This window comes from Squalius cephalus (assembly GCF_949319135.1).
Source record: "Squalius cephalus genome assembly, chromosome: 6".
In the NCBI taxonomy this organism is placed as follows: domain Eukaryota; kingdom Metazoa; phylum Chordata; class Actinopteri; order Cypriniformes; family Leuciscidae; genus Squalius; species Squalius cephalus.
The window spans coordinates 7,202,377-7,221,418 of NC_137127.1; the positions used below are offsets into that span (position 1 = coordinate 7,202,377).

General features: G+C 36.6%; 1 protein-coding gene across 1 annotated transcript; it reads right to left on the reverse strand.

Annotated features, from left to right (window-relative positions):
- Positions 1-10,619: 10,619 nt before the first annotated feature.
- On the reverse strand, positions 10,620-17,316 carry gnrhr4 (gonadotropin releasing hormone receptor 4). Its single transcript, XM_079874780.1, has 3 exons — positions 16,762-17,316; positions 12,764-12,968; positions 10,620-11,889 (listed from the first exon to the last, which is right to left on the reverse strand). The coding sequence occupies exons 1-3, from the start codon at positions 17,308-17,310 to the stop codon at positions 11,423-11,425; spliced, it is 1,221 nt and encodes a 406-aa protein (XP_079730906.1). The 5' UTR covers positions 17,311-17,316; the 3' UTR covers positions 10,620-11,422.
- Positions 17,317-19,042: the final 1,726 nt, after the last annotated feature.

Sequence of the window (19,042 nt, forward strand, 5' to 3'; positions counted from 1 at the left end):
CTTGTAACCTGAAGGCTGCGTGTTTGATTCTCAATACTGGTTGGGGGAGTAAATGAACAGCACTCTCTTCCACCCATGACTGAGGTGCCTTTGAGCAAGACACTCAACTCCAAATTGCTCCCCGGGCTCAGCAGCGAATGGTTGCCCACTGCTCCGGGTGTGTGTGTCCACAATTTGTAGTGTGTGTTCACTACTCACAGCTTCTAATGTGTGTGAGCGCACTAACTTGGATGAGTTAAATGCAGAGAACAAATTGGGTATCCATACTTGGCCTTTACTTCACTTTCATTTTCACTATACCATAACCAACTTTTAAAGAGTTCAAACAACTTGGTTTGTAGATTTTCTCAATTTTAGTTCTGCTGAGTCATTTTTAGATTGTTATATTTATAATTTCCCCAGGATCTTTTCTTTCTTTACAAGTGCCTCAAACACGGCCCTGCACTGGGTTGCCTCCTTATCCTTTGAGCCCAAGGTGATGAGAAAAGTGATGGGTAGGATAAATCGCCCACTTCTTCCAAGAATTGAATGTGAAGGATGTTGGGCTGACATATTAATAAAGGTTTTTATCCTCAGAAGGGCAGAAAAAATAATATACACACACTCAAAAGCATTCAAAGGTTTGAGGTAGGTATTTTTTTTATGTTTTTGAAATAAGTCAGTTTATTACAATTTAAAATAATTGTTTTCTATCTTGACACAGAACATGGTTTGTGTAACATTAGCAACCCATTATTAGCTGTTTGATAACTTAGTCAAGAAAAAGGCTAAACATAAATTACCGTTATGTGTCGACTTGTATTCAAATTCTGAATGGTTAACTATATAGCTTAGAAAGCGTGCAAAGGTCCACTAAAAAACTGTCGCTCATCTCCGTTCACGATCTCACAAAGTTCCATTATAATCAATAAAGTTGTCTACACTGCACAATGAAAATCTTTTTTACATTGTGTCTACACTTTGTTAATGAGAGGATTCGCGAGCAACGCTGAACAAACCACTGATTGGCCACTGCGTTCAAGAGATCTTAAAACTGGTTGGCTTCATTGCTTATTTCATTTATTTGCAGTTATCAGGCAACAGGAAAACAGTCTTGTCGATGATAGGATGAGGCACACTAGGCCACTAAATCCTACAACAGATTGAATTTTTTCAATAGGTCATAGAAACTACGTACTGTACATCTTTGTATTGAGCCATCTGTCAGACAAAGTTCATGTTAGGATAAATTACGATCCCCTGGTAATTGAAAGACTTAATAGAGGTGTCAATCAATCTATTGATGTCAAGACTGTCTGGATATAAGGGGTCCCTCCTGAAATCTTCAACATCCTCTATGATTTTAAGAGCCTTGGTTTATGTGTCCAGTTGGTCTTCTCTCATCTGAAATGTGCACTCATTTATGTAGAAAGGGGAAGCATGGATATAGTCTATGCTTTCTTAGCTTGTGTTGCTTTCTCTTGGTCAAATTAGTAGTAGTAATGAGAAAACTCCTTCTTAAAGAAGCCATATTATGCTCTTTTACAAAGTCTTGATAGGTTTTTACATATTTTAAATTGTTGCAGCACCTCTCTTCCCAGTCTGTCAGTAACGCTCTGTTTAGTTCCAGTCTCTAAAGCCCCTCCTTCCGAAAAGGTAATTGAGCTCTGATTGGTCAGCTGGACCAGTGTGCTTTGATTGGTCAACCACTTTGAGCATGTTTCCCCTTACCATAACAGCAAATCTCAACACACTATTCTAATACAACTCAACCAGTCCTCGAACCACCCCCTATTTTAGGCAGTTCGGAAACAGTGCTTACTGATATAGAGAATAACACCCTTTGCACTGACTTTGTGTTTTGTAACTTTGCAGACCTTTTTCGTGCTCAAAAAGCAACATAAAACTAAAGAAATTGGTATAGGTCTTCTTTAAAAGACGTAGAGATGAAGGTTGCATATGTCCATGCTCATTGCCAAACATTAGTTGAGAGGTTTCTTAAAAAAATCAAGTAAGTTGCAATCTCTGTGAACCCTTCCCACTGGACACCTTCAAAGACTTCACCCCAGAACCAACCTAAAAACCATCTGTATCTGGGTTATTCTATAATTAAGACTATTTGGCATTTGAAAGTGAGAAGAAAAACTATATTTTTCCCCAAAATACAAATATGATCTTGCAAGTGAGTTATCTAAGATTTGAAAGCCTGCAATGGCCATTTTGTTAAGTCTTTGTAGAGTTTTTTTTCTTTTTATGCATAAATAGAACTTAAGGAATTTGATTTAAGTTATGTAATGTTTTAAAGGTTTGCCCCTTAACATTGGACTCCTTGGATGCTGTTTAATGTGCACAAATATCTGCCCTGGAAAAGAGGTCGTGGGAAGGATCAATAATTCAATTCAATTCAAACTTCTTTTGTGTGTGTGGTGCTTTTGCAAATAGCTCAAAAGCAGCTTTGCAAAGAAAAGTGCTTTACAATCCCCACAGTTCAAGCCAAAGTGGCGTAGGTGGTACAAAAAAACTCCATTTGAAATATGAGGGCAAGATAAGGATGAAATCTTAGGAGGAACCGGGCTACTGTATTCTGTTGTATTTTTAGACATTTTTATAATTTATTTAGCTGACACATTTATTCACATTGACTTACAATTGAGCAAAAGCACATACAGTACCATACTATTTATCACTGAGACAATTTTTTGTAAATTAAATGGAATTTCATAATTTTACCTACAGCGTATTATCTTAAGGTTGCATTAAGTAAAAAATAGTCCATTGCAATGTACAAAACAATCGACCTAGAAAGAAAACGAACACTGCAATAATATTACAGTAATATTAATACTGAAGTCTTTTGAGGTCATTTGCATGTCTATCAATGACTGAGATGCTAGATGGTGCAAGTTGCATTTGATACGAGATTTTGATACGCAGTTTTAGGGTAGGTTTACACAACATCAATGTACTAAAAATGGAAAAGTTTTTCCTTTGCGTTTTTCACATATAAATGACAACGTTGTCAAAACGATCCCCATTCACACGGATCCGTGAAAATGACTAAAAACGCTGTATTATGCTGCCAGGCCAGTAGTTGGCGATGTCAGTTTGTAAAGAAACATTATGTGCCTATAGACTGAACACGTAATACACATGCACATGACATGATCATAATAACCTAGCAAATTATAGACCCATTTCAAATCTTCCATTTATGTCTAAAATATAAGAAACAGTTGTGTCCGCTCAACTGGGCTCTTTCTTGCATGAAAATGACATCTATGAAAAGTTTCAGTCAGGATTCAGGCCGCACCATAGCACTGAAACTGCGCTCGTTAAAATCACAAATGATTTACTTTTAGCTTCTGACCAAGGCTGTATCTCAATATTAGTTTTACTTGATCTTAGTGCTGCGTTCGATACTATAGATCACACAATACTCTTAGATCGACTACAAAATTATACTGGTGTTCAAGGACAAGCATTAAAGGAGAAGTTCACTTTTAAAATGAAAATTCTGTCATCATATACTCACCCTCATGTTGTTTCAAACCTGTTTGAATTTCTTTCTTCTGCTGAACACAAAGGAAGATATTTAGAAGAATGTCAGTAACCAGACAGTTTTTGGGTCCCAATGACTTCCATAGTATATTTTTTTCCTACTATGGAAGTCATTGGGACCCAAAAACTGTCTGGTTACTGACATTCTTCTAAATATCTTCCTTTGTGTTCAGCAGAAGAAAGAAATTCATACAGGTTTGAAGCAACATGAGGGTGAGTATATGATGACAGAATTTTCATTTTAAAAGTGAACTTCTCCTTTAAGCTGGTTCAGATCATACTTATCTGACCGCTACCATTTTGTCTATTTAAATGGAGAAAAATCGATCAGAACTTCAGTAAACTATGGAGTGCCGCAGGGATCTGTGTTAGGCCCTCTATTATTCTCAATATATATGATGCCACTTGGAAATATTATAAGGAAACATGGAATTAGTTTCCATTGTTATGCTGATGACACTCAAAATATATATTTCATCACGGCCGGATGAAAACGCTAAATTATCCAAATTGACAGAGTGTGTTAAAGATATAAAAGATTGGATGACGCGTAATTTTCTTTTATTGAATCCAGACAAGACAGAGGTAATACTTATCGGTTCAAAAAACCGCCCACAAAACCACTCACAATAAAACTTTAACATAGTAGGATGTCCTGTTTCTTTATCCTCTACAGTAAAAGACCTGGGTGTTATACTAGATTGCAACCTGTCTTTTGAAAATCATATTTCATATGTTACAAAAACAGCCTTTTTCCACCTTAGAAACATTGCTAAGCTACGTAATATGCTATCAGTTTCTGATGCAGAAAAGTTAGTTCATGCGTTCATGACCTCGAGACTAGATTACTGTAATGCTTTATTAGCTGGTTGTCCTGTATCCTCAATAAACAAGCTACAGTTAGTCCAAAATGCAGCCGCTAGAGTTCTTACTAGATCAAGAAAATATGATCATATAACACCGATTTTAACATCACTACATTGGTTACCTATAAAGTCCCGTATTAATTACAAGGTATTGCTACTGACTTTAAAAAGCCCTAAACGGCTTAGCTCCAGTCTATTTAACGGATCTTCTATCGCCCTACAATCCATCACGCTCTTTTTTTTTTTTGTCAAATGGGTTTTTTATTCAAACAACAAATGACCTTGAAATAATTACAGGTTCCAGGATTAATTTTCTTATAGGCAAAAAAAATAAATAAAAAATAAAAATAATAAAAAAACAAATAAAACTATAACCAACACCCCATCCCCCGCCTGTTAATATATAATCCCGTGACATTAATACACAGCACTTAAGACAGCCTACAATACATTGCATTAAGGAGTAACATTCTTATTGAGGTAGCAAATGAAAGGGTCCCAAATCTTGTGGAATTGTCCGATGTTGCCTTTCCAAAGGTATCTAGTTCGTTCCAGGTGTAGAGTAGACGTCAGTTCCTCAAGCCATAGCTTAGCATCAGGAGGGTAAACCTTTTTCCAAAACAGTAGTAACTGTTTCTTGGCTGTTATCAGACAATATGTGAGAAATTTCTGTTGAGCACTGTTCAACGAATATATATGGTTAGAATGTCCTAATATAATGAGCACTGGGTCTGGATCCAAGTTTACATTAAGTACATCTGAAAGCATTTTAAAAATCTCACACCAGAATCCCTGTATTTTATGGCAGAAAATAAAACTATGAGCTAAATCAGCATCTTCTGATTTGCACTTGTCACAAAGAGGCGAGACATTGGGAAAAATCCTATGTAATTTCTTTTTTGAGAAATGTAATCTATGTAAGACCTTAAATTGAATGAGGCATAATCTTGTATTGACCGATTGTTTATCAATATCCTCTAAACCATTCTGCCAAATCTCTTCAGAGATTCCAATCCCCATCTCTCGCTCCCATTCCTCTCTAATCAGGCTTGTAGAGGGAGAAGTAGCTGTTTGTAACTTTCCATAAATTAAAGATAACTGATTTTTATTTCCTCTAAACTGAGTGAGACAATCATCACTGATTGAGGGCGGGACCTCATCCAGGGCGACATTATGTGTACGCAAGTAATTCCTTATCTGTAAAAATCTGAAAAAATTATTTTTTGGAAGGTTGTATTTCTGTTGTAGTTGCGTAAAGGAAGCTAACGCCCCATCCAAATAAAGGTCCTTGACTGTGCATATACCCAGTTCCTTCCATTGATTAAAGGTTGAATCCAACCTCGAAGGAGGAAATGATGGGTTATTTGCGATCGGGATTAAGAGGGAGAGTGATTTTATATTAAGGTAATCTCTTATCTGTCTCCAAATACGTAACTGACTTTTTATGACGAAACCATTAACTACAGTTTGGTCTAATATCACTGGAGAAAGCAGCACTGCTCCAAGATCATAGGGATGGCAATAATCCCGCTCCATCTGAAGCCATTCTGGGGCATTAGCCGACTGTTCCAACCATAGTGCAAAAACTTGTAAGTGAGTGGCCCAATAATAAAGGCGAAAATCCGGAAGGGCCAACCCCCCCTCATGTTTAGGTTTACAAAGGTGTATTTTTTTTATTCTGTGACCCTTGTAGTTCCATAGAAAAGGAAGAACAATCGAATCAAGGTGTTTAAAGAAGGACTTGGGCAAAAGTATTGGAATATTACGAAATAAATATAATGTTTGAGGTAGAAATATCATTTTTATCGCATTTATTCTGCCAATTAAGGAGATCGGGAGAGTTTTCCAATAGTGTATACAGGTTTGTAACTTAGATAGTAAGGGGTTGAAATTAGCTTTGAGGAGTAAATTATATTTAGAAGTAACCACTATTCCTAAATATGTAATTTTTCACGCTCTTTAAGATCACTAAATTCGAGGCTTTTGGTCATACCTAGGATATCCAGATCCACCAAAGGAGGGAGAGCATTTTCACATTTAGCTCCAAAACTCTGGAATAGTCTTCCTGATACTGTTCGTTGCTCAGACTCGCTCTCCTAGTTTAAAACTAGATTAAAGACGCATCTCTTCAGCCAGGCATTCATCTAAAATTTTAATCTTACAGTTAAATCCGGTCTCTAGTTCATAAACGCCAGAGGAGAACTGGCCCCCGACTGAGCCTGGGTTCTCCCAAGGTTTTTTTTTTCTCCATTAGGTCACTTGATGGAGTTTTTCGGTTCCTTGCCACTGTTGCCTTTGGCTTGCTGAGTTGGGGATATTTTGGGGATATTTAATTTAATTTTATCAATCAATAAATTCCACTAGAAACAAACCTTGTTGTATTATTTTAATTTAATACTGTGAAGCTGCTTTGATACAATCTGTATTGTGAAAAGCGCTATACAAATATACTTGACTTGACTTGACTTGACATGACGTCACCTTTTTACAAACTCGCATTTTTTAGGTTTACACATTGAAACCAAGGGGGTAATCTTTCAGCCGAAACTGAAGCTTCCCCGGGGGCCGCCATTGATTAACAGACCCTCACCTGCTGTTAGCATTCCATTGACTCCCATTCATTTTGGCATCACTTTGACAGCGAATAACTTTACATCTGAGGCGTTTAAAGACTCCATTTGTCCATTATTTATTTCTAAAGAAACACGAAAATGTATAAAAGGCTCCATTACCTTGTATCTTACGTTATGGCCCCGTAGAAGCAGTTTTTGTAAAAATAGGCTAACGATTGCGTCATAACCATAGAGAAATTACCGTATGGACAGGAGGAGAAGCTCGCGGGCAATCGGGGGGACGTGGAGGCAAAATGACAAAATAATTAATCAGAATACTTAGCAAAAGTTTCTCCTGCTCCTAGCTCATGGACACCTCCTACTCACACTCTCCGTCTCTGCAAGTTTCGGAAGGGAATGATTCAGATTTCTCTTGGCACAGCTACTAGAAGACAGACGGGTTGCTCACGTCACATCTACGTCGTCAAGCTCAGTTTGAGTCTGCGCAGTACGGTCAGCCATCAAGAAGTGAGTGCTTCTAATTGACTTCACTTTTCTCCGTTGAATCCAATGGGGTTGCTGTGTCCATTTCTTTTATTGTCTATGGTTGAAACCCCTTTTCAAAAGTTTGTGTTTTCAGGCAGCTAAAAATGCCGCTGTCGTGTTCCATTTATAGTTGAAAATGGTGACACCGTTTCAAATAAAAAACTTTTGCAAAAAGGGGTTTCAAATTGCAAGTTTTTGAAAACAGTACCGTTATTGTTTCCTTGTCATAGTTGTTGTGTGAATATACCCCGTGTTGACATGGACGACGGTGAATATTTTAGAAAATATCAGACTGCTGGATGGCGTGAAGATACGATTTTTGAGCCTGACCAAAATAATTTGTGATTTAAATGTAAAGATTTGCATTAGATCTTTAATTTATCCGTTTAATCATCTTATAAAATAAATGGTAATAGGAGATGTTGGCATCCGGAATTTTGTGGCAGTTCATGGTGCATTTGTTGCACATTTCCATTTACGTTGTAATAAACGTAATAAACACTTCAGTAATAAAAATCTACACCTACACTGAATTAAACCACAGCTCAGTCGTTACTTATATATATAGTCCCTGAACAAAGCTTCAAGACATATTTACATTTATCACATGAAAACTGTACCACTGACATTTCGACTTATCTTCAGCTAGAATTAAAGACTCTAGACAGCTTTAAAGGTGCAAGTTTGAAGCAAACAGGATTTTACTGTCTGATATCATAGAAAAACCTTTTTTTATTAATTCATAAAAAACACACTGTTGCTGCAGCTTTGAATAACCCAGAAACCAATACACTGGTTCTGAAGAAACCTATCATGAAAAGAACCATGAAGCCTGCAACTCTAGAGCCTATATTTCAGCCAAACATGATTTTGTTCTTGGCTAAAATGCAAAGAACCAGTATCCTAAGAACTTTGAAGAGGGAATATAAAAGAGTGGATGTACTTGAACAATAAAAGCAGCTAGATTCATGTTTTCACAGTTAGAGGTTTCTTCTCAGCATTTCGTTTAACATAGCATGTTTAATGTATTGTCATGAACGTTCTAATTGCCATTTTCTAATTGCTTGCACATTTATTACAAGTCACTTAGGTAAGAATCTATTATGAATATGAATGTCTGAATATGAATCCATTAACAGAATGGTTAGAAATCATCATATAGTTGTTTAAACCTTTATCAGTATATTCAACAAGTTGTGGGGTAAATTCTAAATGAAAACTAACACATTCTAGCTAATTAAAAGAAACAAGGGGTTTGTAAATAAAATCAATGTGTTTTTTACTGCTCCACATAAACCAAAACAGACAACATAATGACACACAATACAACATTATCATATATCATGCACAACAAAAGAAAATAACAACTTATCATTTCTTCTTTTTCTCAAAAACACCATGGCAATCATGCATTTAAATAAGGTTTTAACACTACAAGTAACCTCTTCTTTAGATTAATATCAACAGTTCATATAAATACCATATTATACTCACATTATTCAATAATGTATTTCGCCCATATAATGTCTTATTCAGCTAATATTTATAATGGATATAATGAGTAAATTTGGCTAAATGCCTAAATACATTTTAAACTGCAAAAACATCAGGCACTGTTTCTCCAAGACTCAATGTGTACCTAATGTTTCCATTTGTATGGAATATGAAAGTGCAGCTATGGTTCACCTAATGGCGATGCACTTTACAAGCAAGTGTATAGATCTTCACTTCACTTATGACAGATTGACAGAAAAGACTCACTCCCCTTTCATTTCCCTTCTCAAGTACACATTCCCGCAGGGCTATTACATTTAATGAGCTTGAAAATCTGGGTCATTAAGGCCTACGCGCAGTGACACGGCAAACACAAGAAGCACAACTAGAGGATGTCACCTGACTCTCTCAGAAATACACTCTCAAACATGTTGATTATTACATACAGAACATAATAACATCACATCAACAGAAATGACAGTTTTCACCTGACATTAAAAAAAGAAATCTTTACAGTTTGTCAGTCTCCAGTTGGACTTCAATACCCAGTGACAAAAGAAGCACCTTCCCTGAGAAGTATGATGTAAACACATTCACTACACACTCATGCATCCAATCTCATTTTAAAGCTAAATAGTTCTCCTTGTTGCAACTGCAAGGGACGTGATAGTATGTGTTGGCCAGACGAGTACAACCTTTTTCTTCATAAACATTCGTCGGTATTTGCATGTAAAGTGTGATTCTATATTTTACGTTATTTGTACATTTATTAAAGTATTGACAGCATCTAAAATTCAAGCATTATGTGTATGAACATACTGAACTCATGTCAAAGGATTTTGTAGGATGTTTCAAAAACACATTACTGTTCAAAAGTTTGGAGTTGGTAAGTTTTTTTATGTTTTTGAAAGTACTGTAGTCTCTTATGCTTACTTACCAAGGATGCATTTATTTGATAAAAAAAAAAACAGGAATAACAGTGATATTATGAAATATTATTACATTTTAAAATAACCCAGTCAGTGTCATGTGATCCTTCAGAAATCATTATAATATGATATAACATTTCTTAATATATTCAATGTTGAAAACAGTTGTGGTGCTTACAATTTAATTTTTTTGGAAACCATTTTCCCCCAGAATTATTTGATGAATAGAAAGAACAGCATTTATTTGAAACAGATAAATTCTAAATGTTTTGATCAATTTAATGCATCATAGCTAATAAAATTAATAGTTTCTTTTCTTTTTTTTTTTACTGACCTTAAACTTTTGAATGGTATTGTATATAATAGTACATTGTGACTAAAATTATTGCCAGTGTACATTTATCTGCCTATTACGTTTCTATAATATTTTTAAGATATTTATAGGGGTAGGCTAAAAAAGCTAATTAATTGTAAAATGTACTGTACAATACATTTATAAAACTATACTGTAAAAAATATGATTAATAAGTTATGACAAAATGTTTTATATTGCTTTAACCCATCAAAATAAGTTAAGCAATTAAAAAAAATTAAGACACAAGATTCAACTCATTTTTTAATGTAAGTTTAATGTAATTTAAGTTGAAATGACTTTGATTGTACTTAAAAAGTTAAGGCAGCATTTTTTTTTTTTTCACAGTGTAAAAGAATTCAGAAAGATTTTTATGTTTAAAATGCTGCATGCGCATACATAAATACTTTTAGATTTTAGATGCTGTCATTACATCCATATTGCACATAACAGCCTATATGCGAGCAAACGCCACATACAGGGCGATGCACATATGAATAAATATAGATTCTTATGAGATCAGGCTGCCCTGTTATAATAGCACAGACTTCAAATGCAGGACCTCTTGAGGCTGTGATTCTGAATAAAAAGTCTACACATTAACCGATACCATCTTAAGAGGCTGGGTTAGGATTCCTGAAATGGTCCTATTGAATGTTTCCAATTAACACCAGAAAACTATTCAAGAACCATTGTACATTAATTTGCATTTGTAATATCTCAGAACGCTAAATTCACACATCTTATTTGTTTGTAGATGAAAGTAATTTCCTCACTAACAAGCAATTCAAGAGCGATGCCCTTTATGATAGCAGGTGGAGATGCTGAACTACTTGAATTTGTACGAGATAAAACCCTTGATGTAAATGACATTTTCAACAAAAGCCACAAGTGGCAACGTTCTAATTAATCTGCAGAAACAAAACATGATTGGCATATTTATCAAAGAGAAAATGATTACAAAACGTAATCACCTGAATCAGGAAAATAGATAGGTGTTAAATATAACTTGAGTAATTTACGCATCTCATCAGTGAATGTGTTGTCTCATTGTTCTTGTGAGCAGCTAGAAGCCAGCTACAAGCCTTGTCACATCCGTATCTCTAATCAAATGACACTTTCAAGGCTGAATTGGTAGGGTTGCCACTATTCCTTGTTTTTACGGTCAGCTGGCTTCTTATCTTCCCCATCCACCATATTCTGCTCTGGGTCAGCTCTTGGACTCATCTGGGTCACTCTTTTCATGTGAAACGGAGATGGTGAGCATTTCAATGAGCCCGTCATGATGGAGTTATTTTCTGACTCTGTGAGTACAGCCGCGTTGCGACAGTAACGCTTCAGTCCTTTGCGGAAATGGATGGTGAAGAGGCCATAAGTAATGGGATCCAGAATTGCATTAAAAAGTCCAAAAATAAACAGTATGTGAGTCAGTGAGTGAGAAACAGTCTCTTCTAAATCATCAGGAAGGAACCAGTACCAGAGACCCAGCAAGTAGTACGGTGTCCAACAAACTATGAAAGACGTCACAATGACTATGCTCATTTTCAAAGTCCTTATACGGGCCTTTGGGATGTTGCTGTTGGAACGCCGTAAGTGGATTTCCTTTGAAGAGACTGTAAAAGCGAGAAGATTTTTTTAAATGTGCAGTAAATATATAGATATATTTTTTACGTTTTCTGGACTTAAAGGGATGGTTTACTCTATTATTAAAATTCTGTTATCATTCACCCACCCTCATGTCATTCGAAAAATGAATGACTTTTGTCTGTGGAGCTCAAAAGCAGATATTCTGAAGAATCTTTCAGCTGAATATTATTACTCCATATAATGACATGATTGGACCCCATTGACTATGGACAAAAAACACTCGACTTTTTAAAAAAAAAAAATACTTCCTTTGTGTTCCACAGAAGAAAATTATACAGGTTTGGAACGGCATATGGTTGAGTAAATGATGACAGAATATATATTTTCACTTCATTCAAATGCACAATATCTTATTTTTTAATCCATTTCAGGAAAACATGTCATAGCTTGTTATTTTAAGTGAAGAAATCAGTGGCCTGTTACACAAAGCTAGTTCAACGAACTCTGAGTTTCAGAGAAGGTTTAGAGTTGACAAAAGCAAACAAATTCAACCCGATTTAGATCAGGTTCTGTGGCTTCACAATGTTCGCTATAAATGTTCTTTGTCAATTTAGGGTTTGATCCAGAATTCAAAGATTAACTCTGGAGCATGTGAACCGGAGAGTGTTGCAAATCACACTGTAAATTTGACTGATACGACTGCAGCAGTTAACAACTCGATTATCGGATAACAACTCTAAGCTTGGAGTAATATTTTATCAGGGTATATACATTTTAATTTTAGTCATTTAAACACGACATTTCTGAAGCGCAATACTTTGAACGCACTAATTCATATGGTGATACCGCCATTAATGCAGAATCCAACATTAGCCTCCTTTCAAATGTAACTCCACTTACTGTTTCCTTTGGACATCCTTCGGGAGATCTCCACCAAGATCCTCGTGTAGCAGCAGATCATGATGGCCAGAGGTATCAGGAAGAGGCAAATGAAAGTGAACATATTGTAAATGGTCTCCTGCCAGTGTTTGACAAAGCTCCCACGGGTGGTGCACTGAGTGAAATTGGCTGGCACCGTGATGGTCACATTGTGAAACAGAAACATCTGTTGGGGAATTCAGCAAATCAGCAGATTACAATAACAACTACTGTACTCTATCAAAAAACTAAGAAACAATTACACACTAGCTTGATTTAGAAGCTGTCAAAATGACTAATTGGTAATTTTGGAAAATTAGCCCCGAACTCTTATTGACTATTCAATGCTATCCACAGCCAACTAATCAAGTGAACACTGTCAGTGTTGCAAATTAGATGTGGCATATATCCCCTACAGCTAAAAGCTCAGTGTTCCCAGGATCGCTCTTTTGCAGAACATTTCATAAATATTATGATGTCTGACTACATATTCTATCTATGACAAGGAGATTGCCTATTGACAAATGAAGACTGGCATACTGACATACAGGCTAAAGCCATCTGTCTGTTTGCCTCAGAAGTGATTCACAAAAACAATTGGAAAAACAAATGACAACAAAATATCTGCTTTGGCCCATTGTGACCTTGTATCTTCAATCATACCTTTCCGAAATGACCTCATTCAAACACAATCTGCTGTCGTAATGTGTTTCACTGTGGAGTTTTGGTGCTTGTAATATGGGCTCATTCTTTTAGCTTGCTGCCTTCTCCAAACTTGAAAGCACACTGATTTTAAACGCTCCACTTCATCAGGAGAAGCAAATAAAGAAGTCTCTGCATTTATTACTTCAATTGCACAGTGTTTTAAAATGTGTACGCCTGCTCTGATTGAGAATCAGCCCTTATTAACAGTCATTCCACAGTAATTCTTGCTGCAATCATCTTGAACATTTCAGATCTTGTAACTGAAGGTCTCAGAGCGTTTTCTTATATTATGTTTGAATATCATTTGTGAGCTGATTTAAGAACGTCAAATTTAAAAACATCTAATTGACTTACAAACTGCATAATTTTTCGTGTGTGTGTGTGTGTGTGTGTGTGGGCTTGTTTATGTGATTTGTGAGGACACAAATTTGTATAATGACATGGGTATTATTACAACTTGAACGTGATTTATGAGGACATTTCCTGAGTCCTCATAATTCAAATGGCTTTAAAAACATACTAAGCAGTGTTTTATTAAAAATGTAAAAATGCAGAATGTTTCCTGTGATGGGTAGGGATAGGGGCAGTGTAAGGGGATAGAATATACAGTTTGTCCAGTATAAAAACCATTACGCCTATGGAATGTCCTCACTGTGTGTGTGTGTGTGTGTGTGTGTGTGTGTGTGTGTGTGTGTGTGTGTGTGTGTGTGTGTGTGTGTGTGTGTGTGTGGTTCAGGTATACCCTACATCAGGGTTCACCAATCTCGGTCCTGGAGGGCCGCTGTCCTGCAGAGTTTAGCTCCAACCCCAATTAAACACACCTGAACCAGCTAATCAAGGTCTCACTGGGCATACTAGAAACTTTCAAACAGGTGTGTTGGAGCTGGTTGGAGCTAAACTCTGCAGGACAGCGGCCCTCCAGGACCGAGATTGGTGAACCCTGCCCTACATTATGGGGACAAAATGTCCTAAACATTTTTTTTGGTCCCCATCAGAAAAAAAAAAAAAGCTTAATCATACTAAGTTATGTTTTTTTGAAAATCTAAAAATGCACAAAGTTTTCTGTGATCGGTAGGGTAAGAGGATAGAATATAGGGGAGCGCGGGGCACAACCTAACGCGGGGTTAGTTGTAACACGCTTGTTTTAAATACTTCCGCACATGCTTGGATGACGAAACTTTGTGTATTTACTAGTTGCAATATCAACACTATATAGAAAAAAAATTCCGCCAAAATTATTTTATTTTTGGAAGATATCCATAGACATTTATTAAACCATAGCAAAAGTAAATTTCTTAAGTTAATTTTTCATCTCTATTTTTTGTGTTTATTTAAAATAAGACAAATCTGATATTATATTAATCTCCAAGATGTTATTTAACAGTTGAGATAGTTATTTAATGCTTCGCTAACTAGCAGAAGACACTAGCCGGGTTTAAATCCCAGTTGTGCAGGCGGGGGCATGTTGTAACACTGCGTTACAATGTGCCCCTATTAGAAATATGCTATTATATTCTATACTTTTATTAATTTTATTAAGAAAACGTGAGAAAAAGGTAACTAAAACCTGAGAGTCAATGTTCATAAATTACTAATTATTTATTTGTTTTGAACTATTTTTTGTAAAGCTGTGTTTTCATGTGTTCGTAGTCAAAACTCAAAAATGAGTTTATATTTAATTATTAAAAATTGCCATTATTTTATATGAAAACGTTTTTTAATTGTATTTTATTTAGAAAATATTTTAGTTTGTTTTGTATATTTTTTTTATTAGATCAGATAACATTTTAAGCTGTCATATGTTATGTTACAATGTGCCCCTCACATGTTACAATGTACCCCACCTATGGGGCATGTTGTCACATTTCACTTCCTTTCTTTTGGGGTATATCAAGAAAAATGTATACACTGTATTAATAAAACAAAAACACATAATTGTACTAGACATGTGGGAAATTAATGTGGGAAAAAAAAAAAATACTCTGAACCATAAGTAGATTTACACAAATTGAGAAAGTCAAAAAGCGTTACTTTGTGCCCCGCTCTCCCCTACAGTTTGTACAGTTTAAAAAACATTATGTCTATGGAAATGTGGACATGTGTGTCTGTGTGTGTGTTCATGTTTTTCTATCCCAGTGGGGTTTCAACCTGAACCTGTGTGTGTGAATGAGTGTTGGTAATGTTGAGTAACGTGTCTCCGCACCAGTCATTATGTTAAATCTGAGGTGAAATTAAAGGGCTGATGAAAGCGCACTCAGTACTATAATTGCTGAACTAATCTATGAACATCTATGAATTTTGCAACACTTTATAGCTCTGGTTCTAATGTTACAACAGGTCTAGGGAGAATACTGAATACGTTACTGATTTGAAACGTCATTGTCGATATGATCTAAAAGACAATCTGCCAAGGGAAAATACAGTTGTGTGAATATGTACGGGACACAAAATACAGTAATACATTAAATGGATAGTTCACCCAAAAATAAAAATTCTGTCATCCTTTACTCACCCTGATATTGTTCCACACATGTTTATGACTTTCTTACTTCCGTAAAACACAGGAGACAGTATGCAGATTTTTCAGTTTGCAGAATGTTCAAGTTCTAAAAGCAGTACCATTCATTCATACAACCATATGGTTTCCTTGTGTGAGGGACAATAAGGTTCGCTATTTCCTTCTGCCATGGCTTTCATGTCTTTTATGATGATTTTAATATGCGCATATTCAAATTTGGTGCATTCTGACGTATGTAGAGTATGCTATTAGATTAGTGACTACAAGCATGTTGTGAAGTGCCATTTACTGTAAATGAGATCAAAGATGGAATGAATGTGACTAATGATTTAAACACACACACACACACAGTACTTGACGAACTTGAAGCAGTTTGGACATTACTTCTTTCGTGTTCCATGGAAGAAAGAAGGTCAAACATGAGGGTGAGTAAATGATGACAGAATTGTAATTTTTCATCCGTTTTAAAAACTGTAAAGCAGACTTCAACAAAAAGAGTAAAAAATATTGAATGCATTTTTAATTTCGAGTGAACGCATTTGTGGTTTCAAATCTGATTAAATATGAACAAATATGAATATTTCAAGTCTAAGCTCAAGAAGGCAAGTGGTTCAACTGCCTTTCCTTTTCATTTTGATCTCTCTATGTGATTCAGGGTGTTGCTTATGCCAGACTCTGGGGGTTATTGTGAATTTGAGTAATGCACCGAGATAAGACACAAAGAAAAACATGAAAAATCACTCAAGCAGCTCCTCACCTGAGGGACAGAGAGCACAAAACTCATCACCCAGGCCACACTCAGCATTACTTTGTTCTTCTTTTTAGCCTTATTGATGGCCAGAGGGTTGAGAATGGCCGACTGCCTGTCCAGGCTTATGACCACAGTCACGAACGCACAGGAGTACATAGCCACGAGCTTTAGGAACATTAACAATCTGCAAGCCAGGTCCCCCGCCAACCACTGAACCGTAATGTTCCAAGCAGCATCCACCGGCATCACGATGAAAGTCACCAGCAGGTCGGCAACGGTGAGGTTCATGATTAAAATTCGCACATGGGATTTGCGCTTGTTATTAGTGCTGGCAGCCCACAGCACTGCGAGGTTGCACACAGCTGACACTGCGCAAAGAGTGAAGGTAATTGTCACCCTCACTTTCGCTGCCATGGAAAAGGTGGGCAGCTGCAATGCCGCTTCACCTGTGCCATTGTTACACATGGGCAATGTATAGTCACAACTGCCGTTCAGAGCATCTGCAGTCAGCTCCTGAAACATGATGTTCTCAGATGTTGGAGAGCTGTCATTCATTACTAAAGAGCAAAGGTGTGTGTTTGCTGCATTCGTTCGGCTACCTGCTGCACAATGAGGTTTACAGACTATCCATGATGATGATGTTGATGATTCCAGGGGAGTGATAGACAGTGATCGTACCTGGAAAAAGCTCCTTTATTTGACAGTTCTAAAGTGGGATTTAAAAAGAAAAGAAAATTTTGAGTATTTTATTCAGATATTAAACAGCCCATCAGCATAATGCATTTCACAATTACAAAAATTGCCATTATAAGTGAAAATAATTGTACCATCATAATGCAAGTTTGATATTGATTAGGCTACTCTCCTTTACTGTATTTAAATGCATTGCTAAAACACTACGCAAGAATGCATTTTTGATGGTTTTAGAATAAGCATTAAAAGTCGAAAACATGTCCCAATCTACTCACTTAACAGTCGCAGTATTTTGATTTTTTTTTTTTCTAATTAAAATAATTTTCAGACTTACCTGATGCACTTTTGCTGTAATGATCAGAGCATTAAAATAAATCCAATGACCTTGAAATAAGTAGTTGTTTGTTCATCTCACTGTCTAAAAAAAAAACTCGGTTATTTCATATCATCCATATATTTCTAAAATCCGATCTTCAAGTTCAAATGTAGCTCTTCTCAAACACTTCAAAGACAGATGGGTAGTTTGTCATCCAACAAGACACCTGTTCGCAAGGTGACATTCGTCTTGGTGAGAGAGTTATTCAGTCTAATGTGCAACTAAAAATGCACCAACCTCCACTTTTTCAGATAGCTGAGAAAGTACTGTTTAAATTAACGAAAATTCTGTAGAAAGTACGTTTGAGACAATATTAATCAGTATATATCTCCGACAGCAACCTCAGTTGGGAGAGTGATGTGTGAATGTCCGCGCGTCTGCTGCAGCGCGCGCCTCTTCAATTCCCTCGCGCCGCGCGTCACGTGACAACACCCGAGCTCGCTCACGCTGCGCGTGTCAGTTTGAACTGTCATCATGTATCATCCGTAGGTCAGTTGTGTTGCCGAACTTGCTGTGATCCATGTATGTTTACCTATGTACATTCACTAATTTCATCCAAACCAGAGGACGAATTACGGTGGTGGGACGGGGTGAGTTTTTCTAGGGATTTGATTCCCTCATCCCTGAAGGAAACAAAGTTCTTATATAGAAGAGTTTTAATTATTCACACTGTTTCATTAGCATTTTGAAACCTAATTTTTGTAAACACAAAGATTAGATTACAAATTGGTTAGCGCATAGGCTATTTTCACGCTGTGCCAAACAAATGTTCACAAATCCAATTCGCGATAACCTTGGAGGTTATAAGACCTTATTCAGAGCAGCGCCATGACAGGTATGAAAGCGAGGCTCAAAGATGGCAAAGGTCTACAATACAGGCTACTGTAAGGCCGGTGACACACTGGCTGCGTGGCGTGAGCGTGGCGTTTCTGTTGCGTGTCAGCTGCGTGGCGTGTGCGTGGCGTTTTCCATGTCTTTGCACTCCAGAAGCGTGTCTGACGCGGCGCTGCTGCTGCTAGGTGACATATTGGTGATATATTTGACATATGGGGAGAGAGTTGTGGAAGGCCTATACTTCATGTTAAACATAAATATATAGCAGCAAAGACAACGTCGGCAGTGTTGACGCCATAGGCTGTAGAATATTTCGTTCTGTATTGACAGGTGCAGTATTTGAAAATCGATAATATTTTTTTAAATTGCATTTATATTTGCATT

Coding starts and splice junctions, on each gene's coding strand:
- gnrhr4 (XM_079874780.1), bottom strand. CDS start 17,310: ATGAATGACAGCTCTCCAACATCTGAGAACATCATGTTTCAGGAGCTG. Junction 12,969..16,761: donor TTGTGCTCTCTGTCCCTCAG/GTGAGGAGCTGC, acceptor ATTCCCCAACAG/ATGTTTCTGTTTCACAATGT. Junction 11,890..12,763: donor AAGGATGTCCAAAGGAAACA/GTAAGTGGAGTT, acceptor TCGCTTTTACAG/TCTCTTCAAAGGAAATCCAC.